This window comes from Neomonachus schauinslandi, chromosome 9, assembly GCF_002201575.2.
Source record: "Neomonachus schauinslandi chromosome 9, ASM220157v2, whole genome shotgun sequence".
Taxonomy (NCBI): domain Eukaryota; kingdom Metazoa; phylum Chordata; class Mammalia; order Carnivora; family Phocidae; genus Neomonachus; species Neomonachus schauinslandi.
In genome coordinates, this window is record NC_058411.1 from 72341296 (window position 1) to 72369235 (window position 27940).

The 27940-nt window shown below is 41.5% G+C and overlaps 2 gene segments (V, D, J or C); both read right to left on the reverse strand.

The window, feature by feature from the left end:
• Nucleotides 1-14044: 14044 nt before the first annotated feature.
• LOC110585508 lies at nt 14045-15101 on the reverse strand. The segment is given in 2 exon segments: nt 14045-14610; nt 15050-15101. Coding segments are annotated over 2 exon segments (618 nt in total).
• A 2163-nt stretch (nt 15102-17264) lies between these two features.
• LOC123325716 lies at nt 17265-20570 on the reverse strand. The segment is given in 3 exon segments: nt 17265-17291; nt 20071-20360; nt 20519-20570. Coding segments are annotated over 3 exon segments (369 nt in total).
• Between the last annotated feature and the right edge of the window lie 7370 nt (nt 20571-27940).

Here is a 27940-nt window from a genome sequence, read left to right on the forward strand (position 1 = left end):
AACAGACCAACTTAAACAATGACACAGAAAATACCTAACACCTCTCACTCCTTCATTCTTAGAATACGAAGGGACAGCAGGAAGATTAGCCGTAAGTATAAAGCAGGCAGGTGTAGGGGCCAAAGGCAGGCTGCCCCAAAATGTGCCGTTTGGGCATGCTGATTATTTTAAATAAAAATTACTTAAGAGACAGTTTGTGCACAAAGGACACTCAGACCTTCTCTGTTCCCCTGAAAACAGGAAATAAACCTCCCATGTGAAAGGTGCCCCTCCTACACCAGGAGGTAAAGAGAGATCCTCAGCACCAGAGAAGGGAAATGAGAGACAAGGTTTGCCATATAAGCAACACTTGTTACTTTTAACTAATCTAGTTGGTGCAACCAGCCCAAATTCCATTTAGAATTCCTTACTTACTGACGGTCCTAAAGTTAAGTCTTCTCGGTCAGTTCCTCACAGATTTATTGTCTCTTTCTCTAAAAACTGTCGGCCTTGGTCATTTCTGTGTCTCAATTTCATTATTGGGACTCCATGTGCCTGTAATAAAACTTTGGTTTTTTTCTCCTGCTGATCTGTCTCATGTAAATTTAATTCTCAGTCTAGCTAGAAGACTGGAAGGGTAAAGAATCTTTCCTTCCTTCCAGTACAAATGGTAAATATCAAAACAAAACAAAAAAAAGTCAGAAAAACCTGACCGAAAAGGAAACAGAAAATTCCAGGAATGAAAGGGAATGTTCAAAAATACCTAAATTAACATATCTTGAAAAAATTCAACAACAAAGATTCAACAATCAGGAAGAGCTCTTAGAAGCTAAAAATATTGTTGCCAACCCCTTTAAAAAACCAGTAGATGGGGGATGCCTGGGTGGCTCAGTCAGTTAAGCATCTGTCTTTGGCTCAGGTCATGATCCCAGGGTCCTGGGACTGAGTCCCACATTGGGCTCCCTGCTTGGCGGGAAGACTTCTTCTCCCTCTCCCACTCCCCCTGCTTGTGTTCCCTCTCTCGCTGTGTCTCTCTCTGTCAAATAAATAAATAAAATCTTAAAAAAAAAAAGAAGAAGAAGAAGTATATGGAAAGAAAAGTCAAAAGGATCACCAATGGCGGGGGCAGGTGGGAGGGAACAAATCACATTGACATCAGATTTCTTAGCATCAGTAAATGTTAAAAGAGAGGCTGCTGATGAAAAATTATTTGAAAAACTAGAATTATAAACTCAGTTGAACATCGGGGCTGATAGATTTACCATTAATGCAGAACTGCACCTAATCCACCTGCCTTCTCTATGGCACCTCACTCCATCTTCAGACGTCTCTGGAATTCCCTAATCCAAAAGCTCTCTGATCCAAAACAACCAGAGAGGTTATCTTCAATGGTTTTCTAGATTTGAGGGTAGCTTGTAGTCTAGTCTTTTCAATCCTTCTGTTTCTTTTCCACCACCCTCTATACCTGGTACCATTTTCCCAGAGTGTACTTGGTGCTTCCAATTCTTGAGCATTCCCAGAACTCTGCAGCATAAATAGAAATGCTTGGCTTTCCCACTGCAGCCACAGGTTTCCCCTCTGCTAAACGAGTTACCTCTTCTCCTCTTACTTTCCACCCTTTAAACGTCACCTTGATGTCTCCTGTGCCGTCACCATCTTTCCTGGTCGCTTTGCGCTTATGTGTTCATATATATTTTGAAATTCTTTATTAACATTTTAGTAGGCTTTCAGGAGGCTGCAGAGATCAACATAAATATTCAATCAACTCTGTTCAATCAAACATCTGGGACTTACTTATTTTTTTATTGTATATCCTCTTGCTCTCTTTCAAGTTTTTTGTTTACCAGGTACCTATATCATTTTTTATTAAAAAGGAATTTTAAAATTTTAAACCACAAAGGAAGAACTAATAATTTTAGAATTAAAATGAGAGCGAGCTTATCACTTCAGCTCACTCATAACACTGACAGAGAGGGCCAGTGAGAAAGGAAATGTTAGAAAAGACTCCGGGAGGGGACGAGGGGAAAAGGAAACATCAAAGGGGACGGACCCTTCCCTCCTAATGGTGTTTTCAGTATCTTTCCCAGTTGCCTTCCCTGGCAGTTCTGGAGATACGGAGACACACTGAAAATCTCTGTCATTCCCTCCCCCTGAAAATCAAATTTCTTTTGATGGGCCAAAAAATCAATATTCACTGAATGACTGTAATGTATGAAGGAAGTGACTCCCATATTTGAGGAGACCCCAGAAATATCTGCAATGCCATCCAAAGATTCTTCTTTCCTCTCCACCTTCTTCCTCTACCCACCCTGTCAGCTTCCACTTCTCCACTGGTCTCCTTGAGAAGAAAAAAACCTTGAAAGGAGTTGAGGAAGCTACATGATGTCCCCCTTAACCACCATCCCTGAACTATGCTCTGATGAAGAATTTGAGCCTGAGGGTTCTCCCTCCTCAGACTCTATGGGCACTGCCATCTGTCCCAAGGGCTGGGTTTAAGAAACCACTTAATCAAGGGGTGCCTGGGTGGCCCAGTTAGTTAAGGGTCTGACTTTGGCTCAGGTCATAATCTCAAGCCCTTCTGCTGGCTCCCTGCTCAGCAGGGAGTCAGCTTGTCTCTCCCCCCTCCCTCCTCCCTCTATCCCTACCGTCCTCCCCTCCTCCCAGCTCGTGCTCACTCTCTCTCTCAAACTCTCAAATAAATAAATAAAATCTTAAAAAAAAAATGAAAAAAGAAGCCAGCTAATCAAGATATAGTAGGGAGGGGAGAAAAGAGAGGAAGGAATGTGTATAGGATTTGGACATGAGCCACCTCCTCAAGTATGTGTTTGTGTCCACTTCTGAGAGCACCGGTCCATGAAGGCTATTTCATTTGCACCAAAAGAAGTTATGATAACTATAATTTTCCTTCCGTTCTTTGCCTACACGTGGAATTCTGTTTCTCCCTCCTCCCTTTTATTCTTTCCCTAAGAATAGTTGCTTTGGTTCTTTCCTGTGTTCCTGAGGAAATAACCCTCTCTCTGTCAGGGAGACATTATGCAGATGTAACCTCATCTATCTCATGTTGTGTCTCTAAAGAAAAAATCATATACATCGCTATTTCTTTGGGTGACCTTGGCCAAAGTCATGGGGTTGCAGTTTGTCTGGAAGGAGGAGAGAGAGATCACTGATTTTTTCTCTTTTTCAAGTTATTATTTAAATTCCTGTTAGTTAACATTCAGTGTAGCATTAGTTTCAGGCATAGAATTTAGTGATTCATCACTTACTTTTTTTTAAAATATTTTCTTAATTTGAGAGAGAGTGCACATGCGCATGAGCTGGGGTAGGGGCAGAGGGAGAAGCAGACTCCCTGCTGAGCAGGGAGCCCAATGTGGGACTCGATCCCAGGACCCTGGGATCATGACCTGAGCCGAAGGCAGACGCTTAACCAACTGAGCCACCCAGGTGCCCCTGATTCATCACTTACTTACAACACCGGATGCTCATCACAAGGGCCCTCCTTAATCCCCATCACCCATTTAGCCCATCCCCCTGCCTGCCTTCCCTCCAGTAATCCTGTTTGTTCTCTATAGTTAAGAGTCTGTTTTATGGTTTGCCTCTCTTTTTATCCCCACTATGTTCATCTGTTTTGTTTCTTAAATTCCACATATGAGTGAAATCATATGATAATTGTCTTTCTCTGACTGACTTATTCTGCTGAGCATAATACCCTCTAGTTCCATCCACCACATCTTTGATTAAAGAAGCCTGACCCTATTTCTCATTTCTAAAATGGGGCATTAAATTCAGGGCATATTCACCTCCTATTCTTCCACTGTGTCTTTGCAGTTGATCTGGGTGATCTTTGCACCTGCCAGAGTACCCGAGGGTCAAACCATAGTAGAGTCTCCTGAAACCAGAATGAATCATGAGGAACAGTCCTCAGCAGATGGGTCCTGCCTGGCCCTCTGAGGGCTTGTGCTGGGCTCCCCTGCAGCTTCTCCCTGTGTCATCACTCAGCACAGCTGCACACAGCCATGTCTGGCGTAGGGACTGAAAGTTTCTCCCAGGGAACGGTGGTTTTTTCTTCATTTGTGGCTTCGAAATCTTCGTTGCTTCAATCCCATTTCCTTTTGTGGTTCTCAAGACAGCTGCGTAATTTCACCAAGATACAGAACACACCAGAAAAGGGAGGAGCACTCTTGTGGCAGCATAGGAGTGGTTTACAACAAGGAAAGCCCTTTCTGAGAGGGTCACTTGGCTTTCCATCCGGGTCACTGAGTCTCCACTGCTTCCTCCTGGGGAATAAAAAGCTGCATATTTCCTTGGTCATGAACTAGACACAATTGTGGTTAATTATTATACTGATATACGAGATTAAAAGAATCCAAACATTTTGGGCGCCTGGGTGGCTCAGTTGGTTAAGCGACTGCCTTCGGCTCAGGTCATGATCCTGGAGGCCTGGGATCGAGTCCCGCGTCGGGCTCCCTGCTCGGCAGGGAGTCTGCTTCTCCCTCTGGCCCTCCTCCCTCTCATGCTCTCTGTCTCTCATTCTCTCTGTCTCAAATAAATAAATAAAATCTTTAAAAAAAAAAAAAGAATCCAAACATTTTAATATAATCTATGTATTAGATTGAGCCAAATAAAATTGCCTCTATTAAACCACTTTCGATCTACAAAAATGACAATTTTTACATTTATTGAGATATAACTGAAAGTAATAATATAACTGAAAATACAACATAATGATTCAATATTTATACACATTAGGAAGTGATCACCACTGTAAGTGTAGTTACCATCTGCCACCTTACAAAGTTAATACAATGTTACTGACTATATTCTCCATGCTGTACATTACATCTCCATGACTTATTTTATTTTTTAAAGATTTTATTTATTTATTTGACAGAGACACAGCAAGAGAGGGAACACAAGGGGGGTGGGTGGGAGAGGGAGAAGCAGGCCTCCCGCGGAGCGGGGAGCCCGATGCGGGGCTCAATCCCAGGACCCTGGGATCATGACCTGAGCCGAAGGCAGACGCTTAACAACTGAGCCACGCAGGCACCCCGGTGACTTACTTATTTTATAACTGGAAGTTTGTACTTCTTGATCCTCTTTGCTCATTTTGCTGCACCCAACCCCCCTCCCCTCTGGCACCTACAAGTCTGTTCTCTGTACCCGTGAGCCTGCGTTTGGTTTTGTTGTAAAAGAATCCAAATTTTAAGGGGTATTTTATTTACCAAACTTTGAAACCTACCAAACATTAAAAATACCATAATCACTGGCTCTGATGATAATTTTACTTCATTTAACCTTAATGACCTCCTTAAAGGCAAATACAGTCACATTAGGGGTTAGGTTTCAACATGTGGATTGAGGAATAGGGGTGGTGGGGACACAGTTCAGTCCAACATCAAGTCTTTGGATCATTAGCTTATCAAGTCTTTGAAATCATGTTAAAAGCCACATATAACATAATTGACATCCACAAGCATTGTAGGGGATGTTTCCTAGGTTTTCCCACCTCTCTCTACATAAATCATCACGGCCCAGCTGAAGTCATAAGGTCACCTCTGCAGCTCCCAGGGTCTTCTCTGAGTATCCTTAAGCCAATTAGAGGCTCAGTGCTGGAATCCAAAATGTGTGCCCAGTTTATGGTGAGGGACTCATTTCTCTGTTTCCTGGTCCTGAAAAACACAGAACCATTATGTTAGTTTGACTTGCCAACCACCAAGAAAGACAGTTCCCCCTGTCTGTGTTTTTATACACCTGACACTACAGGATCTTTCCTGCGAGGAGGACCCATCGTTGAGATAGAGCAGTACTCCAACGAGATCAGGCTTCCTTACCGTATACTCAGACAGAGGAAGACAAATACTGTATCCCTTTTATATGAGATCGAAAAACGTGAAACTCATAGAAACACAGTAGAATGGTGGTTACCGGGGGCTGAGGGGTGGAGGAAATGGGGAGATGTTGGCTACAAACCTCCAGTTTAAAAAATGGAGAAGTTCTGGGGGTCTAACGTACAGCATTGTGGCTATAGTTAACATTAAAATATCATATACTTGAAAGTTGTTAGGAGAGTAGATCTTGAAAGTTCTCACCACAAAAAAAGCAATGGTAATTATGTGACGGGAAGGGTTAGCTAATCCTATGGTGATGAACAGTCTGCAATGTGTACATGTATCAAACCAACACACTGTACACCTAGCACTTGCACAATGTTATAGGTCAATTATCTTAGTAAAGCTGGGAGCCAGAGAAAAGAAACTAAAATCAGTGGGACGAGAGTCCTGATATCTCATTTAGTCTGTAAGCTATTTTCCCTAAAATTGATGAGAGCCTCGCAGTGTTCCAGCCTCAGAGATGGAACTATCTCAGGATATCCACAAGCTTGCTGGCCAGCAGAGCCATACAGAACTTCAGGAAACGGTTACCATGGGATATTTTTTAACCTGGCACAAAGAAACGGCATCCTGACTGAAAACAGGAACTTCTCTGGAAATCAGAAAGCAAGTTTTCACCTAGATCGCCTCTTTCCATTCCTAGCTCAAAGTAGCACCAGGGTTCCTGAGTGCAGAGCCATCCGAGCTGGATTTTTTTCCTTCCCTCTAGTTGTGCCCAGCCCAGGACACTGACCGGAGAGAAAGAAATCATCATTCTGCCCTCCAGGCTGCCCACTCCCACGTGCCTCCTGTGCCGCTCTGGGTTTGCGCTCAGCTCCCCCTCCTGTTGTTCTCACTGTGCCTCTCAGCACGCAGTAGTACACGGCCGAGTCTGACATTTGCACCGAGCGTTTCTCCAGGTGGAAGGACTTGTCACTCTTCAGATCAGCCTGAAAACCGTGATGCTCTACCCTCTGGTTTTCTGATGAGCTCTTCAGGAGGAGCTCGGGCCCTTTGTTCGGGTACTGGACATACCAGAAAGCAAAAACTGAGTAGCTGCTCTGGTAGGTGCAGTTCAGGGTCAGCGGTGTCCCCTCACGGAGGGTAACAGAACCTTCTGTCTGGGTCACTGTGTCTCCACTGGTCCCTCCAAAAATAATGAAGATTTTGTTATTTAGGAATTTATGAGCAAAAGGACAGTCCCCAGTGAGGAAATTGAGCTAGATATCATCACCCAGGCCTAGGAATAGAAAATCATTTAAAAAAATGAAACATTACTACAGAGATTCCTCCAAAAATTAAAAATAGAACTAGCCTATGACCCAGTAATCACACTACTGGGTATTTACTCAAAGAATATGAAAGCACTAATTCAAAAGGATATATGCACCCCTATGTTTATTGCAGCATTATCTACAATAGCCAAATTATAGAAGCAACCCAAGTGTCCATCAATAGATGAAGATAAAATGTGGTGTATATATACACAATGGTATGTTACTCAGCCATAAAGAAGAATGAAATCTTATCATTTGCAACAGCATAACGCTAAGTGAAATAAGCCAGTCAGAAAAAGACAAATACCATATGCTTACACTCATTTGTAGAATTAAGAAGCAAAATAAATGAACAAAGGGAAAAAAAGAGAAAGACAAGCCATAAAACAGACTCCTAACTATAGAAAACAGAGGGTTACCAGAGGGGAGCTGAGGGGGGCAGGGAATGGGACAAATAGGTGATGGGCATTAAGAGTACCCTTATCATGATGAGCACTGAGTAATGTATAAAATTGTTGAATCATTATGTTGTACACCTGAAACTAATATAACACTGTATGTTAACTATATTGGAATTAAAATTAAAAACTAAATAAAAAATAGATTAAAAAAAATGAAACATTACTCACTGAGAATTGCTAGCAGGACCACCACCAGCATTGAGCAAAAAGCAGAGCGCATGGCTGTTTGAGCTGTGGGAAGAGAAAAATGACTTTGTACCCCCAAAATATAACAAAGCTGATAGTGTGCTCCTCTAGTCTGATTCTGGATTCTGGATAGGATCTTCTAGAGAGTCTTTGCTCTTTTGGAAAGAACACCTTCCTGCCCTACAGCAACTTGCAACTGAAAAGAGAACACAACATGCACAGAGAAATAGGGCCAATGAGTGTCAAACCATCACGTGACTGAGGGAGTAAACCACATCTGAGGAATGGAGTGCCCTCTTGTGGCTTTCCCTGCACATTAAAGTGATGTCATTAACGTTGGGTATTTATAGTGTAAAATTTGTATTCACGTTTTATATTTAACTTACTTATTTTAATTTTTAGCATAACAGATAAATGTCTGCTTTGTTGTCATTAATTTTGTCATATTTTTCCATCTTAAACTCATTTTTAAATTTGGAGCCCTTATCAAGATGGCTCATTCTCTGTAATGAAGCACCTCCAAAACACAATACTGAAAGTTTTTTTAAGTTTAACTAAACGCTAAAGTCTTCATTACATATTTATGTTCTCTTTCTAATAATAAACCATTGCAGGTGGTTATTAGAGTATATACCATAATAATTTATATATATGCCAAAACTGCTTATAATGTGATCACTGGAGCTACAACCACTTGATTTTTTCTAAATTTAGCCTGCTTATACTATCATATAACATATAACACCTCAACTTTCCTACCATTTTTCTCTGTTCTTACTACTGCAAAACCATTTGTATAATGCAGTAAGATAATATTTGGCCCTCAGTTGACGTCACACAATTATACCCACATTAGGGTATTAGAATTGCATGACACAACCCTGGTACACTGCAGTCATTCAAATGATCCAAAGTATCCTCTTTTAAAATGACATTTTTTCTTTTTTTAATATTTTATTTATTTATTTGACGGTGGGGGGGCAGAGGGAGAGGGAAGGAGAGAATCTCCAGCAGACTCTCTGCTGAGCACGGAGATGGAGGCGGGTGCGGATCTCACAACCCCGAGATCGCGACCTGAGCTGAAATCAAAGATTTGGACCCTTAACCGACAAAGCCACCCAGGCGCCCCTTAAAATGATATTTTTCAAGTGTTATCCCAATCAAAACAAAAATGTGTGTTTATAGACCTCTCACACCTGCACTCTCTCATGTCTGGTACCACCCATAAACGGATGACTTTCAGTTTTGTATCTTAGCCTGGCCCTCTCCCCTGAACTCCAGACTTGTATTTGCAAAAGCCAGCACAACATCTCCAACTCTACACATCACAGCTAAACCGATCTTCCCCTGCCTCTGGCCTTGTCCCCACAAGCCTACTCAATCTGAAGTCTACTCAACTTTCCTCATCTCTCTTAATGGCAAGCCCATCTTTCTATTGGTTTAGGTCAAAAACTTTGGAGGCATCCTTGATTTTTTTCCCCCCACATACTCATCCAATATGTCTGCTAATGTTGTTGGGTCTACCTTCAAAACATAGTCAGAAATTTGTTTACTTCTCAGCAACTCCACTGCTACCACCTTGGCCCAAATGACCATCATCTGGCCTAGATTATGGCAATAGCTTAACTTTTGCTCTGAACCCCCAAGAGTTTATCCTCAGCACCATATAGCCTATGGCCGTACCTGGTCTGGCCCTTGTTACTTTAGTGGTCCAATCTCGCACCCCTCTCCCACCGGCAGACTGCCCTCCAGCCACACTGGCCTCCTTTCTGTGTCCTCCACGGCTCCTACTTCAAGGCCTTTGTACTGGTTGTTCCATCTGCTTGAACTGCTCTCCCGGATAATTTTGTGCCTTCCTTCCCCACTTCCTTCATGTATTTATTCAGTGAAGACAATTATGATCCCTTCTTCATATTTAAAGTTACAACTGGAGTTGACCCCAACCTCAACATTTCCAATCTCCAATTCCCTGCATTACTTTTCCCATAGCACTTAGTGTTTCTAATATATTATGTGATTTATTATTTACCACTTTTTAAAAATTATCTGTCCTCCTCAACAGAGTGTAAGGTCCACAAGGGCAGAAAGTTTTGTCTGATTTATTCACAGATGTATCCCTATTGTATATAACAGTACCTGGCACATAGCAGGTGCTTGGAAATATTTGTTAGTGATTCTGGGTCATGAAATACAGACTTACATACTGACTTATTTTAAGTAGATTTTGAGGTGATTTGCAATAAGATTAATGAGACAGAAATATGAAAGGGTAAATTTAATGCCCATTCGGAAAATTTAAGATTGGACTGCCTGAAGGAAATGAGAAAACCAACCATAAAAACAAGTATCTATTGAATACCTAGTATGCTAGTGTACTTGCTACTATTGGAGTTGATTGGAACATAAATCAAACAATAAATCAGGGCCCTGATGTATGTTTGTACATTTATTCTTAGAATTACTAAATTGCTAAGTTTACTAACAATAATCTTATGAGGTCCTTCTAATTACTAGCCTTTTACAGAAGAGGAAATTGATACTCAGAGAACTTGAGCTATTTGTCCAAGACTACAGAGCTGGTCCATTAGGATTTGAACAGTGATGTGTTAGACTCCCATGCCCATCCTTTTAAATGCTGTACTGCTATTGTAACTTACACTCCTATGTATTATAAAGGGGAAAATATGCCAGTTCCTCATGGGAGAAACTATTTACTTAATTCTTTTTTTTTTTTTTTTTCCAAAGCCGGCTCCGTGCCCAGCATGCAGCCCAATGCAGGGCCTGAACTCACGACCCTGGGATCAAGACTCTGAGATCAAGACCAGAGCTGAGACCAAAAGTCAGACGCTTAACCAACTGAGCCATCCAGGCACCCCTATTTACTTAATTCTAATGTAATTCTTTTACATTCAATAATTTCTGAGCTCCCTTCCCATCCCTGTCCTGAGCTGCTGGCTGATTCCCCATCCTTCTCTCAGCCCCATTTCCTGACATGACTTCTACTCTTACTCAAATTATCTGAATCTTGGGGCGCCTGGGTGGCTCAGTCGTTAAGCGTCTGCCTTCGGCTCGGGTCATGATCCCAGGGTCCTGGAATGGAGCCCCGCATCGGGTTCCCTGCTCGGCGGAGAGCCTGCTTCTCCCTCTCCCACTCCCCCTGCTTGTGTTCCCTCTCTCGCTGTTGCTCTCTCTGTGTCAAATAAATAAAATCTTTAAAAAAAAAAATTATCTGAATCTTTTGTGGCTCATTGACACCTTTTAAAAATGCAGTGAAAACTCCTCCCAAATAACACATGTGCCTTAATAATGCAACCCCTATGTTCAATCTCAGGAGGCTTATGAATTTTCAAGAAGTCTAACCAGGTTAACTGCATTGGGTCTCTTGTAACAAATCCCAGATGCCAGCCCTCAGAGCCAATTATTTCCTAGCTTTCTAATGTTCCTAGCATTCTCTATTATATTGGTTGTGATTAAGATTAAGGATTCAGACTGGTTGACTGCTAATGTATATTCTAGCCCTCAAATTCTTTTTCTCATTTTCTCATTTTCTTCCTTTATTCTCCTCCATATATGCCCTTTCCCCTAAAGTGACCTTGCCTAAAACAATCCTTTCTTTTCTTATGTTAATAACTTTCTGCCCCACCCTCCTTCATATTAAAACATTCCATTTTGTACAGTTCCTGGGAACTTTCATTTACTTGTTAGGTGGAATGCTGCTGGACTCATGACTCACTTAATAAAGCCAATTAGATCTTCAAATTTACTTGCTTGAATTTTCTTTATTTAATATTAGTAACTGTATATGCCATGACATCTGTCTGTCCCTTTTGCTCATAAATAAACTGAAAATGAATCCAGAAAGGAGGTAATATATGAATGACAGACTGGTAATGTGGGGAGGAAGAATAATTTTCTTCTACTCTTCTAAGTTCTTGACTGACACATTCCCCTCCCCTGTAAAAAAAAGACAGATTAACAGAAGAAAAACCAACAGAAGTTTGATGGCATGTACACTTCCTGTACTCATGGTGATGTCCTTTTGGAATGTTGGTGAGGTCTGTTGCTGACGACCAAAAAGAATTCTTGAGACATCTTTGGTGCAAAAAGGTGATTTTATTAAAGCACGGGGACAGGACCTGGGGGCAGAAAGAGCTGTTGCCCTGAGGTTGTGAGGAGTGGCTGATTTTATACTATGGGGTTGGGTGAGCTTAACGGAAAAGGGAGGTGTCCAAAAGGGCTTTCATATGCTAGAGAAGATTTACAGGATACTGGAGGCCTTGCTATTATCAAGCTAAGGTTGTTTTTCCCTCTAGCAAAGCATTCACATTGAGATAGTTGGAAATTTCCTGGATGGATGTCACACATATCCCACCCAGGTGTGGGGTGGGGGGGGGGGGGGGGGGGGAGGTTGCAGGGTGTCAGCTCCTGCTTCGACCTCAGCTTTCCTTCTGCTCCCTCATCAATGGGAGACACTCAGGAAAACTGAAGAACTTCCAGAAATGGCCCAAGCCATCACCTTAAACACCATCTTCAGCTAAAGACAAAAGAAAGATGGGGTTGGGGGGGGCGGGTGAGGGATACACTAGTTATGGGAAGTTTTCAGGCAAAGCACGGTGAACAGGGGCATGGTGATTGTGCAGATTTAAGTTGCTACTTTCTCTATTGATAAAGAGTTTCTAGAGCTTTATTCTGCTCCCTTCAATAGAAATGGCAGTGCTGGGTTAAAAAAAATAGAGAAGTCCTCAACTCAGAACCCATGTCAAGTATGAGAAGGTGCAAGCTCCCTCTATTAAAAAGTTATACATAGACACACTCACTGACACCACACACAGAGTAAACAAAGGTTCTAAATGATGTGGGAAACAAAGGCAGAAGAAAAATTATTAAATTTCCTTACTACTTACAGCCCATTGATAAGTCCTTGAAACAGGCAGAGTGACATTCCTCTAGGAACTCAGCTTCCTCTCTGTTGATACTTTGCTAAGGGTTAAAGGCAATCTTAGCCTGACCCCCAGGATCCTGTAAGTCTATTTTAACATATAAAAATTCTTTTGGAAACTTCGTTTATCTCTACTCCCCAAGATACATGTTGGCAGTCATCCCCCAAGCATATGACCCACTGATATACATCGGAAGGGTGTCATGAGTAAGGTTTTATTAGATGGTAATAAATGACCTTTCCCTAACAATAGCTAGCCCCCCTCAAGGTCCTGGAAACCTTGCTTCCAAATTCCTTAGAGACTTATGCTAGCCCTAACCCCCTCCCAACTTCAAAGTATATAATGGGCCACTCCTCATGACCCCAGTGCAGCTCTTTCTGCCCAGGGGTCCTGTCCTTGTACTTTAACAAAGCCACCTTTTTGCACCTAAAACATCTCAAGAATTCTTTCTTGGCCATTGGCTTCGAAACCTAACGTCCTTCCTACATCACTAAATCCATCTCTGTGGTGCTCATGACTTATGGCATGTTGCCCAGTATAGTCTGGTTCTTCCTTCACAAGATGAGTAATAACAAAGAATATAGGAGTTAAAAAGAAAACCGCATGGCCATAATGGAGACAATTAAGACCCCAAATCAGTAAACCAAGATTTAATAACTAACCTAACTACAGTTTCAACCCCCTCAGGAATGGACCTTTAACCAGCCAACGTGGAATTTCCTAGAGGCAGTCTCCTGAAAGACCCCTCCCTCCTTAGGAGGGCAAACTTGCCTAAATGCTGCATTCCTTGCTAATTAATTCTTCTTTTTTTTTAATGCCTTCTCTCTACCTTTAAAAACATTTCCTTTCCTGCAGCTCTGCAGAGCTCCCCTCTGCTTACTGGATAGAATACTGCTCAATGCAAGAATCCTTTAACAAAGCCAATTAGATCTTCAATTTTACTTGGTTGAATTTTGTTTTTTAACAGAGGTCAATTTTTTATTCTTACCATCATCATCATTATTTGGGGTTTAGTTTAGAAGGGTCCCAGGAATGTTTGGACTGGTTTTGTTTTAGTTTGTTCTTGTTCTTTATGTAGAGGAATATACATTCAATGTTTAAAAGGAATGTGTTTAACCCTGTATATGTCTCAGGCTGTTCTGGCCTAGTCACAAAAACTGTGACAGAATTAATTGTCCTTAAACACGCACACACACACACACACACGTGTGTATGCGTAAATCCTCTTTTCTTGCTCTCTGGCATTCTTCAGGGCATATTTCTTTTTCATGAAAAATTAGACTCTGTTTGAATTTCAGAGCTGAGACAAACTTGAGAATCATGTGTTAAGCCCTTCATGTTCCGATGAGGCAACTGAGACCTGTGAACCTCAGGAGTTGCTCAAAGTCACAGGGTTGTATCAGCAGTGAGAGAATCCGAGGCTGCAAGATAGATCCCCCCAGCTCGTGGTCAATCCAGGGCTCTGGCTCACACCCTTTAATCCTTTCAAGGGGCCCCCACTTAAATGCCTGGAGCCGGGGCAAGCCCTTGAGGTCAGCACAGCCAGCAGCTCTGTTGACCGGGTTGCTGGCAGAGTTTGGGCGCAGGAAGCAGGTGGCAGGGTCCTGCTGTGTGTCGGCAGCACAGACGTAGGTGGCAGAGTCTGCAGGCTGGGATTTCGTGATATATAAGGAACTCTGTTTGATGGTCTTATCAAAGGTGGCCCTCAGTCTTCCTGTCTGTTTTTCACCCTCATTTTCACGTATTAGTAGCAAGAAGACAAGGCTCCTTCCCAGATCTTGTCGGTACCACTGGAAGACCTCTGGAGAGTAATTCGTATAGTTACAGCTCAGCACAGCCTTCTCACCCTCCTGGATGCTCAGGGACTGTGGATTCTGTTCCATCTTTTGGCTGTTTACCCCTAGGCAGAAACACAATACCAGAAACAGGAGGTTTAGTCACTACACTGACACTCCCTAAGAGTCATATTTTCAGGGCGCCTGGGTGGCCCAGTCAGTTGAGCAGCCAACTCTTGATTTCAGCTTCGGTCATAATCTCAGGGTCCTGGGATCAGGCCCTGTGCTCAGCTCAGCGCTCAGTCAGGAGTTTGCTTTCCCTCTGCCCCTCCCCTGGCTCACTCACATGTGCGTGCGTGCTCTCTCTCTCTCTCTCTCTCTAAAATAAATAAATCTTTTTAAAAAATTGTCATATTTTCTTTCCACAACCCCAGATATAACGAAAGATGAAGCAGAATGGATCTTGGCCCTCTCCCTCCATCCTGTGGGCTGGGTCCCTGGATCTCTTTGTCCTCATCACCAGGAAGCCTCCAACTCACAGTCCACTGGAAGCCACAAACTCACAGTCCACTGGAAGCCACAAAATCACCAAAATAACTCCCAGGAACAGCTTCATTCTTCTCCCCACTTGTGGCCTGGTATGTGGACCCAGTCTCCTCAATCAAAGAGTCATTCCCTCTAGTTTGGTGGGTGTCACTGGGGCTCTTCTGTGGGAGGAAGTCTCTGCTTCCTACCCAATCAATGACAAGCCTGTTCAGCCCCCTACAGACACTCACTGACCTAATCCAACTTGAAAGTGAACTTGTTTCAAAGCTGAGGAAGGATCCAAATAGATAGGAAACAGCGCCATCTTGTGTTCCGAAGGTTTTTACAATAACATAATGTGCTCTAGAGCAGTGCTTCTCACCTTGTGTACAAATTACCTAGGGATTTTGCTAAAACACAGATTCTTTTTCATTATGTCAGGGAGCAAGAATATCCTGTTCCCTACAAGGTCCTTCTAACCAGACTAAGAATCAAATGGTCATGAGACAGATTAATAAGAGTAAAGCAAATCTGATGTCATACTTATGATGGGGAATCCACGAAGACATGGACGTTCCAAAGACAGGCAAAATGAGGTATATATGTCATTCCGAACTAAGGAGAAGGGGGTAGGGGTCTAGGACTTCAAAGGGAAGGAAAGTAATCCACAGGAAGATGAAAAGTAAATATTTGGCAAGCAAATGTTTGCTGGACGATTCAGAGACAATGGGCCATAGAGCACTTTGATCAGACAGGCTTTGTTAAGTTTCTCCCTGTCTACCATACATACATAGTTCATAGTATAATGTAGTTAGTGACGGTGATAGCTGTCTTCCTGGAGCAGGTCCTCTATCTAAATTCTTTTTAGGCAGTTGTTGGGGGGCGGGGGTGGGGAGAGGTAAAGGGCTTTTCCTGAATCTGCTGGTTTTTGATTACCTTTTAACTCAAAATAATCTTCATGCCAAAGTAGCCCATCTTGGGGCAGCCAGCCCGTGGCCCCAACAGTTAGGTCTCCAGTGGGACTGGATAGTCTATATTTCTAACAAGCTTCCTGGCCATGTCGATGCCTCTACTTTAAGTAGCAGGACTAGATGAATGCTTGCCTCAGTCCAGAAAAGGAAATTTGCAGTATTAAGGTTTGATACAGGACAAATGATCACGTTTCCCAAGGTCTCCATTCCACCACCCAAACTATTCTGTTGTTTCTAGAACAGTTGCCAGAGGAGGTCACCAGCCGTAGATAATGTAAAGCACAGGAGAGCGCATGGATGAATTCTAGGGAACTTGCTCAGATCCAGGGAGTGAACCTCCTCTCTTCACTCCTCCTGGCCTTCCCACAGGCAAGAAAATTATTGCTTTGACTTCAAAAGGTCTTTCTTCTTGATCTTGTTGGGATAGTGTAATAAATACTCACTTTAAATCCAGCAGAATCTCAAATCAGGGAAGTTTCCCAGCTCATGCAGAACCATGCTCCCTGAAAGGTCAATTATTTTTTAAAATACAATAGTCCTCTGATTGCATATATCAGAATTTCTTTCCTACTTCGTTAATGCCAAGGTGGGTGTATTGCTGTCACTTCCTCAAATACATTTAAGCCATCCTGTAGCCTAAATGATAGAGGGATGGATAGATGGACAGACAGACAGGCAAATGAATGCATGGAAGGAAGAAAGAAGAAAATGGGCTAGGGTTTGCTGAGAAATAAAGCCGGAAGGAGAGTTTGGGTCTAGAAAGCAGAAAATTTTGAATGCTTCAATTTGTTTATAGGTTATTTATTAGCAAAAAAAAAAAAAACCGACAGAGGCTTTTCAGCAGGTAAGTAATATTATAAAAATTCTATACATTTAACCTGGCTGCTTGTCCACAAGAATAATTTGGAGAGAGAGGTTGATAGACATTGTGGGGTGTGTGCCAGTCTCAAGCTGTCCGGGCTCTGAAACCCACTCTTGCATTTAATCTCTGACTGAGCTTGGGCAAGTTACTTAATGTCTTCAAGTACCAATTTCTCTGTGTGTAAAACAGAAATATCATCAGGATGTTATGAGGAGACATGGATTGACTAATATACATAAAACACTTTGTACGCACATCATGCACAGTAAGAACGCAGTAAATGGGAACTCTCACTCTAAGAAAAGGGATACAATGCAGGCTGCATGGCCAACCCTCTCACTGTGACCCATGGTGACTGAACCAGGGCTCACTGAGCCTCAAAGCTAGGAGGGATTTTAGAGAATTTGCAGAAAATGATGGATTAGAGATACCTTAAATCAACTAAGGCCTATATTTTAGAAAAGAGACAAAAGAGAATGAAAAGAGAAAAATCACTACTTAGCTTGTTAAGCAAGGATATACATTATCAATATCTTGGTGTATTACTTTCCAACCTTTGTGCTGTTCCTGTTTTCCCTACATAGCAATATTAAGTAGCAATCACACCAGTTCATATCTTGACAACCATTATAGATTCTCTTTATAAATACCATTTATTTGCTATATAATATTCCATTTGGGTGACTAAGCCCTTCCCTTTTTTTTTTTTTTAAGTTTTTTATTTATTTATTTGAGAAAGAGAGAGAAAGAGCAGGAGGAGGAGCAGAGGGAGAGGGAAACAGAGAATCCACAAGCAGACTCCTGGCTGAGCAAGAAGCCCAACATGAGGCTCGATCCCAGGACCCTGAGATCATGACCTGAGCAGAAAGCAAGAGTCAGACGCTTAACAGACTGAGCAACCCAGACACCCCAAGCCCTTCCCTTTAAGATTAGACATTTTGGTTTTCAGTTTTGGGGTAATATAAATAACTTCCCAAATATCTTTGTGAATAATTATTTTCATATGCATGGAGGGTCTTCCTGAAGACAGATTTTCCAGGGGAAAAATTACAAGGAAATTAATCTGTTTTTAGATTTCAAGTCATGTTTTTTAATTACTTTCCAAAATAGCTTACAAAGTTACTCTCCCACTAGTGTATGTTTATTTCACAGCATCCTACTCAAATTCTGTCTTTAAATTGCTGTTAAGTTATCCCTACAACTCCCTCATGGTTTTTTAAGTTATTTCTATACATTTTTAATACCAGTGGGTTTAAACATTGTCCATGTGTTTTGAACCATGTTATTTTTTTCCTGTGCAAACTCCCTCATCACGTCTTCTGTATATTTACCTATTTCGATATTAATGTTTTCCTTTTTAAGCATTTAAAAATAATGCAGAAGAATTATTAATCTGTTGTGAGATTAGCAGCAAATTAACAGTAAACTGTAGTTTGAATATAATTTTGGTCATTTTTACATATAATAAATTAGTTTTTTAATATTTATGTAATCAAATAAATAGATCAAATAGAAGTATTCTTCTAAGTAATCAAATCAAAATAGAAGTATTTTTTCCCCTTGATTTCTTCCATTGTTCTTAAGTTTAGAAAATTTTTCTCCCTTCGGTTTGTTGACTAACATGCATTTACATTTTTTACTAATAACTTTGTGATTTAATTACTTTAATCTCTCTGGAATTTATTTCATCATGTGAGGTACTTCATTTATTTGTTCAACCAATATTTATTGATTGCCTACTGATTTTGCAACACTTTTTGTTTTCAAATAGTCAACTTCGTGCTTCTCAAGTTAGAGTACTCTTGCCCTCAAGACAAAACATGTAATAAATATGCATCATCTGGGAGCACTTTTATTACTGAAAAATTGGAGAATATGTAAATTATTTACAAGATTATGTTGCACTAAAATTAATATGGATATATAATGCAGTAAAATAAAAATGATACTCAAAAATTTTAAAGTAAACATGGGACTTTTGTACTTTCGCCAGACTACTTTGGGCGACTGTGCCCTCACATCCAGATTTCAAGAAGGAAAAAGTCAGGGGCGCCTGGGTGGCTCAGTCAGTTAAGCGTCTGCTTTCCACTCAGTTCATGATCCCAGGTCCTGGGATCAAGCCCCACTTTGGGCTCCTGCTTCTCCCTCTGCCTGCTGCTCCCCCAGCTTGTTCTCTCTCTCTCTCTGTCTGTCAAATAAATAAAATCTTAAAAAAAAAAAAAAGGAGGGAAAAGGTCATGTTTGGTCTTCCTCTTCTGTAGGGATCCTTCAGGAGAAAGTATGAGAAGTTCTGATCTGAACAATTGATACAACATAATTTAAGGATAATCCTGTTCTTCCCTATTAATTTAGAATTCCTCTTTTGTTTTATTCAAAATCTTTCTTATTCAAGTCCATTCCTTGCTTTTCCGCTGTCTTTGTACTAGTTATTACTATTATTGGTACTGGTATTATTATTATTGGCTACCACCTATAAAAAGCTATCTATTTAAAGGTTAACATCTGAGTCAAGAAAAATATTTAATCATTCCCACAAATATAAGGGAATGATTAAAGAAAAAATAAAATGGTGACCTAAAATCACTCATAAAACCATTAAAAGTTCAATTTCATAAGATTTGACCAATGTGAATGTTCAGGTTATGATATAATGTTGAGTGGAAGTAAGTCCAAATACCAGTTTGTGTGCTTCTAATCTTTAACAAGAGTTTAATGAAGAAGGTATACCAGATGTTAGCCATGATTTATCTGGTTAATAGCATTATGTTTGAACTTTCTATTTTATATATACTTTTGGTTTTCCTCCTATAATGTGGAGTTAGTACTTTATAGTCAGAAAAAGTTAATAAATGCTATTATTAAAAGGTAAAAATCTTTCCATCAAAAAGTATACTCCCGGACATTGACACCAGGATGTCCTTGGTAAAGGAGAACTTTGAACAGTACCCATAAAGTCAACCTTAAAGCCCAGATATTTAACTAAGAAATCATTAACTCCCCTTACTCATTCCAAATGTTCTGACACTTACTGGGTCATTTTGAAACTGACCTTCTTTAAGATCATTTAGAATGTTTATATATTTTTTTTAAAAAAGAATGCTTATATATTTAAGATGGAATATGGCAAAATCTCTGACTTGAAGTCTTGTGACAAAGGAAAAAAAGTGGGGCTTCCACCCCAGTCTTAGGTTTAGGGACAAGCTGCAGGTGCCTGGGGACCACTGTGCCCTTGTTGCACAGAAGTAGGTGGCTGAGTCCCCAGGGTGGGTGGCTGTGTCATGCAGGGAAAGGTGTTTATCCTTCTTATTAAGTAGGACGGTGAGTCTTTGTTCTTGTTTCTTGACCACATTTGAAAGAGTATATATAAGCAACTGGAGGCCTTTTCCAGGTTCTTGCTTGTACCAAAAGAAGTAGTCCGAGGCACTGTCTGTGTACGTGCAGTTGATAACAAAGCTGTCTCCCTCCCAGATGGTCAGGAAAGAAGGGTGCTGCTGTACCTCTTCTCCTTTACTCATCCCTGCGCAAAAAGAAAAGACAGACAACATCATCAGGTCATCATTCTCCAGAGTTTGCATTTCTTTTTTGCTGCAGCAACTTCAGAAGTCTGGAAAAAGCCAGTCCCCCTTTCAGACTTCTAATACTAAGACAGCCTGTTCCCAAAAGCTTTCCACTCACAGTCCAGCTGCATCCACAAGAACAGGAACAAAGTTCCAATAAGAGTCTTCATTTTTCTTCCGACTGGGACCTGCAATCTTCAGCCAGGAAAGCTACTTCTGTTACCAGGTTATCTCTTCCTTTCCTCCAAAGCACAGTGGTTTCTTAAACTGTCTACACAGGCATCTGCTTCTGTCTTTAGCTTACTCTGACAGTCAACCAAAAGGACCCTTTCGCATAATCTGCATCAGCAGAGATGCTTCGCCATCTTGTGGTCGGGTCCCCAACTGGTAAACTAGCTGGTCCAATCCTCTTTTCTCCTGTATCTGTGGGAGATGAACACACAAAACAGCAATAGGTTAAATAAATTAAGTTCTGAGTGTGTTTTCAATCAGAAGTTATGTGGATTAGCAGAAAGCATAGTGAAAAGGTAGGGTTCAGAATTCCATTGCAACTTTTCAGCACAGTATTGAGTCACTTTTAAATAAATTTGAAGAAGTTACGTTTCCCACATTTTTTCAACAAGCTTAGTCTACTTAAAATCAGGAAAATGCCAATGGATAAATGCATAAAGAAGATGCGGTATATAGGGGCACCTGGGTGGCTTAGTCGGCTAATCATCTGACTCTTGATTTTGGCTCAGGTCATGATTCAGGGTTGTGGGATTGAGCCCTGCGTGGAGCTCTGTGCTCACCACGGAGTTTGCTTGTCCCTCTCCCTCAGCCCCTCCCCCAACTCTCTCTCTCTCTCTTAAAAAAAATAAAATCTTTAAAATAAAAAAGAAGATGTGGTATATATACTATACAATGGAATATCATTCACCCATGAGATGGAAGGACATCCTGCCATTTGTTACCTGGGTGGCACTTTGAGGGCATTATGCTAAGTGTAATATGTCAGACAGAGAAAGACAAATGCTGTATGATATTACTCATATGTGTAATCTAAAAAGCCAAACTCATAAAAAAAGAGTTGAATGGTGCTTACCAGGAGCTGGCAGTTAGGGAATTGGGGAGATTTTGTTTAAGGGTACAAACCTGCAACTAGTAGATAAATAAGTCCTGGAGAACTAATAAACAGCATAGTGATTATAGTCAATAATACTGTATTATTAACTTCAAAACTGCTAAGAGGCTAGATCTTCATTGTACTCACCACAAAAAAAGAAATGATAATTATGTGACATGACAGAGCTCTTAGTTAAGGCTATGGTGGTAATCCTATTGCAATATATAAATATATCAAATCAAAACACTGTACACCTTAAACTTACACAATGTTATCTGTCAATTATATCTCAATTTTTTAAAAACCAGATGGAAGAGATAAATACATCATTTTTACTCATTTTTTTTAGTGTAGTTGACACACAGTGTTACATTAGTTTCAGGTGTACAACATAGTGATTTGACTAGTTTAAACATTATGCTCTGCTTGCCACAGGCGTATCTACCATCTGTCACCATACAACGCTATTACAATACCATTGACTATATTCCTTGTGCTGTACCTTTTATTCCCGTGACTTATTCATTCCATAACTGGAAGCCTGTATTTCCCACTCCCCTTCCCCCATGTTGCCCCTCCCCCACCGTCTGCCATCTGGCAATCACCAGTAAATACATCTTGAATGCAGTCACAAATTTCAATATTCACCGCCATAACCTTAATCAGGCTATTATCCACCCTCACCTGAACTGTTGGCAATAGTCTTCTAACTGGTTTCCTTACTAGTTCTGCCCTCTACAACCCACTCACTACATAGCAGCAAGAAAGACAGTACTGAAACACGAACTAGATCATGTCGACGTGGAGCTCTTATTCAGTCAATGGCTCTGACATTATACTTGGAATAAAATCTATACTCCTTTCAAAGATCTGCAATATCTGGCCCCAGAATACTTCTCCTATCTTATACTATCTTATACTTCTGATCCTGACTCCCACAAATTAGCTAACTTTGCCTATTTCTTTCTTATTCTTCAAGTCTCAGATTCAAAACGATATTTTTACAAAAACTTGTACATGAATGTTCATAGCAGCATTATTCATCATAGCTAAATGGCGGAAATAACCCAAATGTCCATCAACTGACAAATGGATAAACACAATGTGGTATATCTCTAAATGGAACATCATTCAGCCTTAAAAAGGAATGAAATACTGAGACATGCTACAACATGGATGAACCTGGAAAATAGGCCACAATGAAGTAAGCCAGACACAGAAGGACAAACATCATATGATTCATTCCACTGATAGGTACCTAGAACAGGCAAATTACTTAATTATAAGACAAAACTCTGAATATCTCAAATCTTGATTCTCTTCTTCTACCCACATACTTAAGTACTGAGGGCCACAGAACATGTCCAAGCTAGTTTTGTGCAGTTTCACATTCTAATGCTGGGTGAGTGGACACAGTAAGTGGAAGGAATAGTCTTGGAAGCAATTCCTACACTAGGAATGGCTAGCAGAAACTTAACTATGCACAGAAATCACTATAAATCACGTAAATATATCTCAATGTAAACTAAATGTGTCCTCAACTCAATCTCACCTCAGCCAGATTCCCAAAAATGTCTGAAGCCACTCCAACACCACCTAAAACAAGGGAAAGCCTGACAGAGGGGTAGTTAGTATGGGAGAAGACTGGTTTTAACCACCTGCTGTTAAAATAGTTTACTTCTGAAATCTTCACATAAAGAAAATGTGACTGTATTATAGGAACCCTCCCAGAACTTGGCCTCCATCAGGTTTCACTGGGTCTTGGAAGCTCTTCCTGTCTTTGTGCCATAGTCTTGCCCCACACTTCCCCCATGAGCCATTCCTCCGAGTATGGACTGCGATCCTTCTGAAATATAAATTAGATTAGAACACCTATTTAAGGGGCACCTGGGTGGCTCAGTCGTTAAGCGTCTGCCTTCGGCTCAGGTCATGATCCCAGGGACCTGGGATTGAGCCCCACATCGGGCTCCCTGCTCGGCGGGAAGTCTGCTTCTCCCTCTCCCACTCCCCCTGCTTGTGTTCCCTCTCTCACTGTGTGTCTGTCAAATAAATAAATAAAATCTTAAAAAAAAAAAAAACCTATTTAAAACCCTTCAAATGGGGGCACCTGGGTGGCTCAGTTATTAAGCGTCTGCCTTTGGCTCAGGTCATGATCCCAGGGTCCTGGGATCGAGCCCCGCCTCGGGCTCCCTGCTCCGCGGGAAGCCTGCTTCTCCCTCTCCCACTCCCCCTGCTTGTGTTCCCTCTCTCGCTGTGTCTCTCTGTCAAATAAATAAATAAAATCTTAAAAAAAAAAAAGAACACCTATTTAAAACCCTTCAAATGGGGGCACCTGGGTGGCTCAGTCATTAAGCATCTACCTTTGGCTCAGGTCATGATCCCAAGGTCCTGGGATTGAGCCCCGCATCGGGCTCCCTGCTCTGTGGGAAGCCTGCTTCTCCCTCTCCCACTCCCTCTGATTGTGTTCCCTCTTTTGCTGTGTCTCTCTCTGTCAAATAAATAAATAAAATCTTAAAAATAAATAAATAAATAAATAAATCCCTTCAAATGCTTCCCACTCCATATAGAATAATATATGAACCTAACCATAATGGTATAAGGTCACATATGATCGGGCCCCTAACTACCTCTTTGACATATCACCTACCACTCTCCCCCTCACTACCTTCTGGGAACATCAGCCTTCTTTCACAAATATATCAAATTTCTTCTGCCTAATGGCCATTGTTGCGTTTGAAAACTCTTCCTTCTCCCAGGTTTTAGCACCTTGTTTTTGCCATTTTTGTCATTGAAGACAGTTCAAATGTCATCACTCCAGAGAGCTCCATGATCACTATGCTTCTTTTTCACATTACTTTCCTTTATTTTCTTTTTTTAATGTTTTTTTTAAGATTTTATTTATTTATTTGAGAGAGAGAGAGAGAAAGCATGAGAGAGGGAAGGGTCAGAGGGAGAAGCAGATTCCCCACTGAGCGGGGATCCCAGATCCAATCCTGGGATTCTGGAATCATGACCTGACCCAAAGGCAGCTGCTTAACTGACTGAGCCACACAGGTGCCCTGTTTTATTTTCTTAATATCACTTATATTTTGAAGTCATTTATTCAATTGTTTCCTTGTCTTATCTCCCCACAGTAGAATAAAAATTCCATACATACAGGAAACTTGTCTGTACTATGGAATTAGATATCTTCAACCTCCATACAGTGCCTGTCATATCACACCACAGAATAAATATTTGTTGAGTGAATGCACATTTGTATGATCTTCAAATGAAATAATTTCGACTACTTCTCTCTTAGAAGAAAACAGATCCCCGGTGGCCTGGTAGGGCCTGGTAGGCCCAGGGTTGACTCATGGGATGACCCTGGTCTCATTTGTCTTCTGGCCTCTGCTGTCTGGGTCACTGAGACCTTCTGGGGTGGCAGTGGGTGCTTCTGTAGACTTTAGGACGATAGGTGAGTCCTCCTTTCATAGGGGACCTCAAACTAGCTTTCCCTTAGATGTCACTAGTGAGAAATTGTCAAAATATGCTTCTTTATTCATTGACTTTTATGAAAACATCCTATTTATCACTGTAAATAATTTGATTTGTAAGTTTCTGAGAAGGTAGTCAGAGTGTAGGGATTAAGAACGTGGGATCTGAAGTCAGATTGCTCCTCTTCCAAGAGTGGGTCTGCGGACTAGGGACTTGGCTGTTTGAAGTCATTTACCTTTTTATTTCTTAAGCTTCTTACACCTGTTGTAAAAAATGGGGGTGGGGACAACACAGCATCTGCATTATAAGGAGTCAAGGAGATGACATGATATTAAAGATGTACGATGCTCACTACACATGGTGTTATCTAAACATTATCTACTTTGCTATTATATTTGTTACTCAGGACCTCCAGGCACTAAAAGTCACGAGCATAAGCACGGCCAAGTAAGACCAGGCTCGTCTTTACCCTTCTTAAAAGCTGAGCTATGAGTTCGTATGTACAGGTGAGTTGTACCAGCAGCACACAACATGGGTGGGGTTCACACCACAGTAACCTATTTAGCCTCTGCTCCTCGAAGATCTAGCTTTGACCCTGAGTTGGACGTTTCCACTGTTTCCTTAAACGTGGGTTGAATCTTGCCATTGTTTTTAGAATCTGTGAGAGCTCCATGCTAGGAGTCGAGGTTTATAATTATAGAGAGAATGAAAAGACTGACCAAATGAATAATGTGCTCTGCTCTGCAAGGCCTCCTGGTGGAAGAGCTGGGGTGCAGGCCCAGCTGCAGTTTGGGTGCAGGCTGCACATCACCAGGGAGCACTGTGCCTGCGCCGCACACAGGTAGGTGGCTGAGTCTTCCAGTTGGGAGGCCGTGATGTGGAGGGTGCTGGACCGTTCCTTAGCATTCACTGTGCAGTTTAGCCTTCCACTCTGCTTCATCCCCGAAGCTATGTTTATGTAAAACAGCCAAGTGAGGCCACCACCCCAGGGGTTCTGTCGGAACCACTGCAGGCTGCTCGCAGTTTGGGAAAAATTGCACTTCAGAGTGGAGCTGGCTCCCTCCTGGAGGCTCAGGGCTGAAGGGCTCTGCTCCACCTCCATCCCTCTCACCCCTGTTAGGAAAGAGAAAAACAATGATATCACTGGGGAGTCACTGATGCAGTTTTCAAAACTGTAAAGTATCCGGAGACACACCCCTGAGGATGTAAGAACATCTAGGAGCTCAGTGTCAGCTCCCCCCACCACTGTGGGCTGTGGACCACTCCCAGCCCCCACTCACAGCAAACATGGACCCACAGGAGCCCCAGCAGAGCTCCCCAGCGTCTCTTCATGATTCCTTGTGTAGTTGTTTAGTTACCGACACCCCTACTGTGCAGAGGTTAGAGTCTTGGGTCCAGAGAAATTGTGTTGTTACAGTCAGTCCGTTCCACCAGAACCACTGAGCACCAATGACACTCACGCTTGAGCTTTGTCATTTTGCTTCTTAACAGGAAACTCCACCCATGATGGCCCAGCCCTGGCCGAGTGGGTAAGGTTTCTCGGGGGTGTGGGTGTGTTGGGGGTGGAGGATTCAGGCTGGACTGGGCAGAGGAGGCACTAAAGGAAGATATCCAACTTTCCCAGTCTTTCTGTTTTGTTTTTCAGAACTGTTTTAGGTATAGAAAGTCTGAACAGAGGGTAAGAAAAGTGAGATGACAACTCAGACAGAAATAGGGACCTCGTCAAGTCAGTACATCCTGGAAGATCATAATTGCAGGGAGGCTGCTTTCTAAAGAAGAATAAACACATGTAGTTTAACAGAGAATGTGAGAATTTATTTATAAGGAATATCTAACAAAGGAAAACTGTTTCACAGTACACATCAACTCTAATTCTAGTTAATCCCCTTTGTTAGATAAGTAAATACAAATGAAAGAAATTTAAATCATTTTGTAAATCTAGAAAATATAGATTTGTGTTTATACCTAAACATAGTATATGTCCTACAATAAGACTTCAATTGGTAGTAAAAGAACTAGGACAAGTATAGGATGGCCACCTTGGTCTTATTCACAGCCCCCTCTCTTCCCACCCAACCCTTTCCCTTCACATCGTGAGACCCACACGGCTGATTCCACTCTGTGAACCATGAGGTGAGGGCCACATTTTGCAGTTCAAACAAAGCGTTTCTCCTTTTCCTCCCCATCTTTCCTTACATCTCTCCCTTTTCTCCTCTCTCTACTTTTATTCCTCAGTTCCCTCATTTCTTTATCTCAGAGGAGATACGGAAGAAGAAATTTTATCAGTGGTATTGGAGTAATTTCTAAGTCAGTGGAGTAGAAATGTGTTTTAAAAATGTTTCGTTATAAAAATTAAGAAAAAAAGTAAAATATATATGTTTTCTACTGGAACCTCCAGCCCACTTGGCTCTAACAGATTCCTACTCTCGACTGTGCTCCAGGAATCATCTCTGTCCTATTAGCACAGTCCAGGCCCCCCTCAACCTGATCCATTGATGGATTTATGGAGATTAGAGCTCCATCTCTTTGAGATTATATTAAAGTGGAAGAGCTGAGTAAATGACAGAAACTTATATTTTATTTTATCACATTTTCCTCAGTCCCTTCCTCTAATGTTAACCTTCATCTTTCCATTCAGTTTTCCAAATATTCACACACACAGATGGAATTATCTAGGATCTTAAGGAAAGTTGCTCAGTTAGGGGGAAGCCTAGAGTGCCCCCTAATGGATTAAAACCATCAGATAGACTGTCATGGTACTCTCTTGTCTGGTCACAGGTCAGATGGCAATCCCCACACAAAACCCGTCCCTGACACTGTCCCACCTGAAGTGATTCTCTGAGGAAGTTCCAGTCTCCAGTCTGTTGGAGCCATTGTGTTTTTCTCATGAATTGTCCTCGCATCATGAATCCTGATTCTTTGAAAATTATTACCATGTCTGCACAAGGGCTAAGCAGT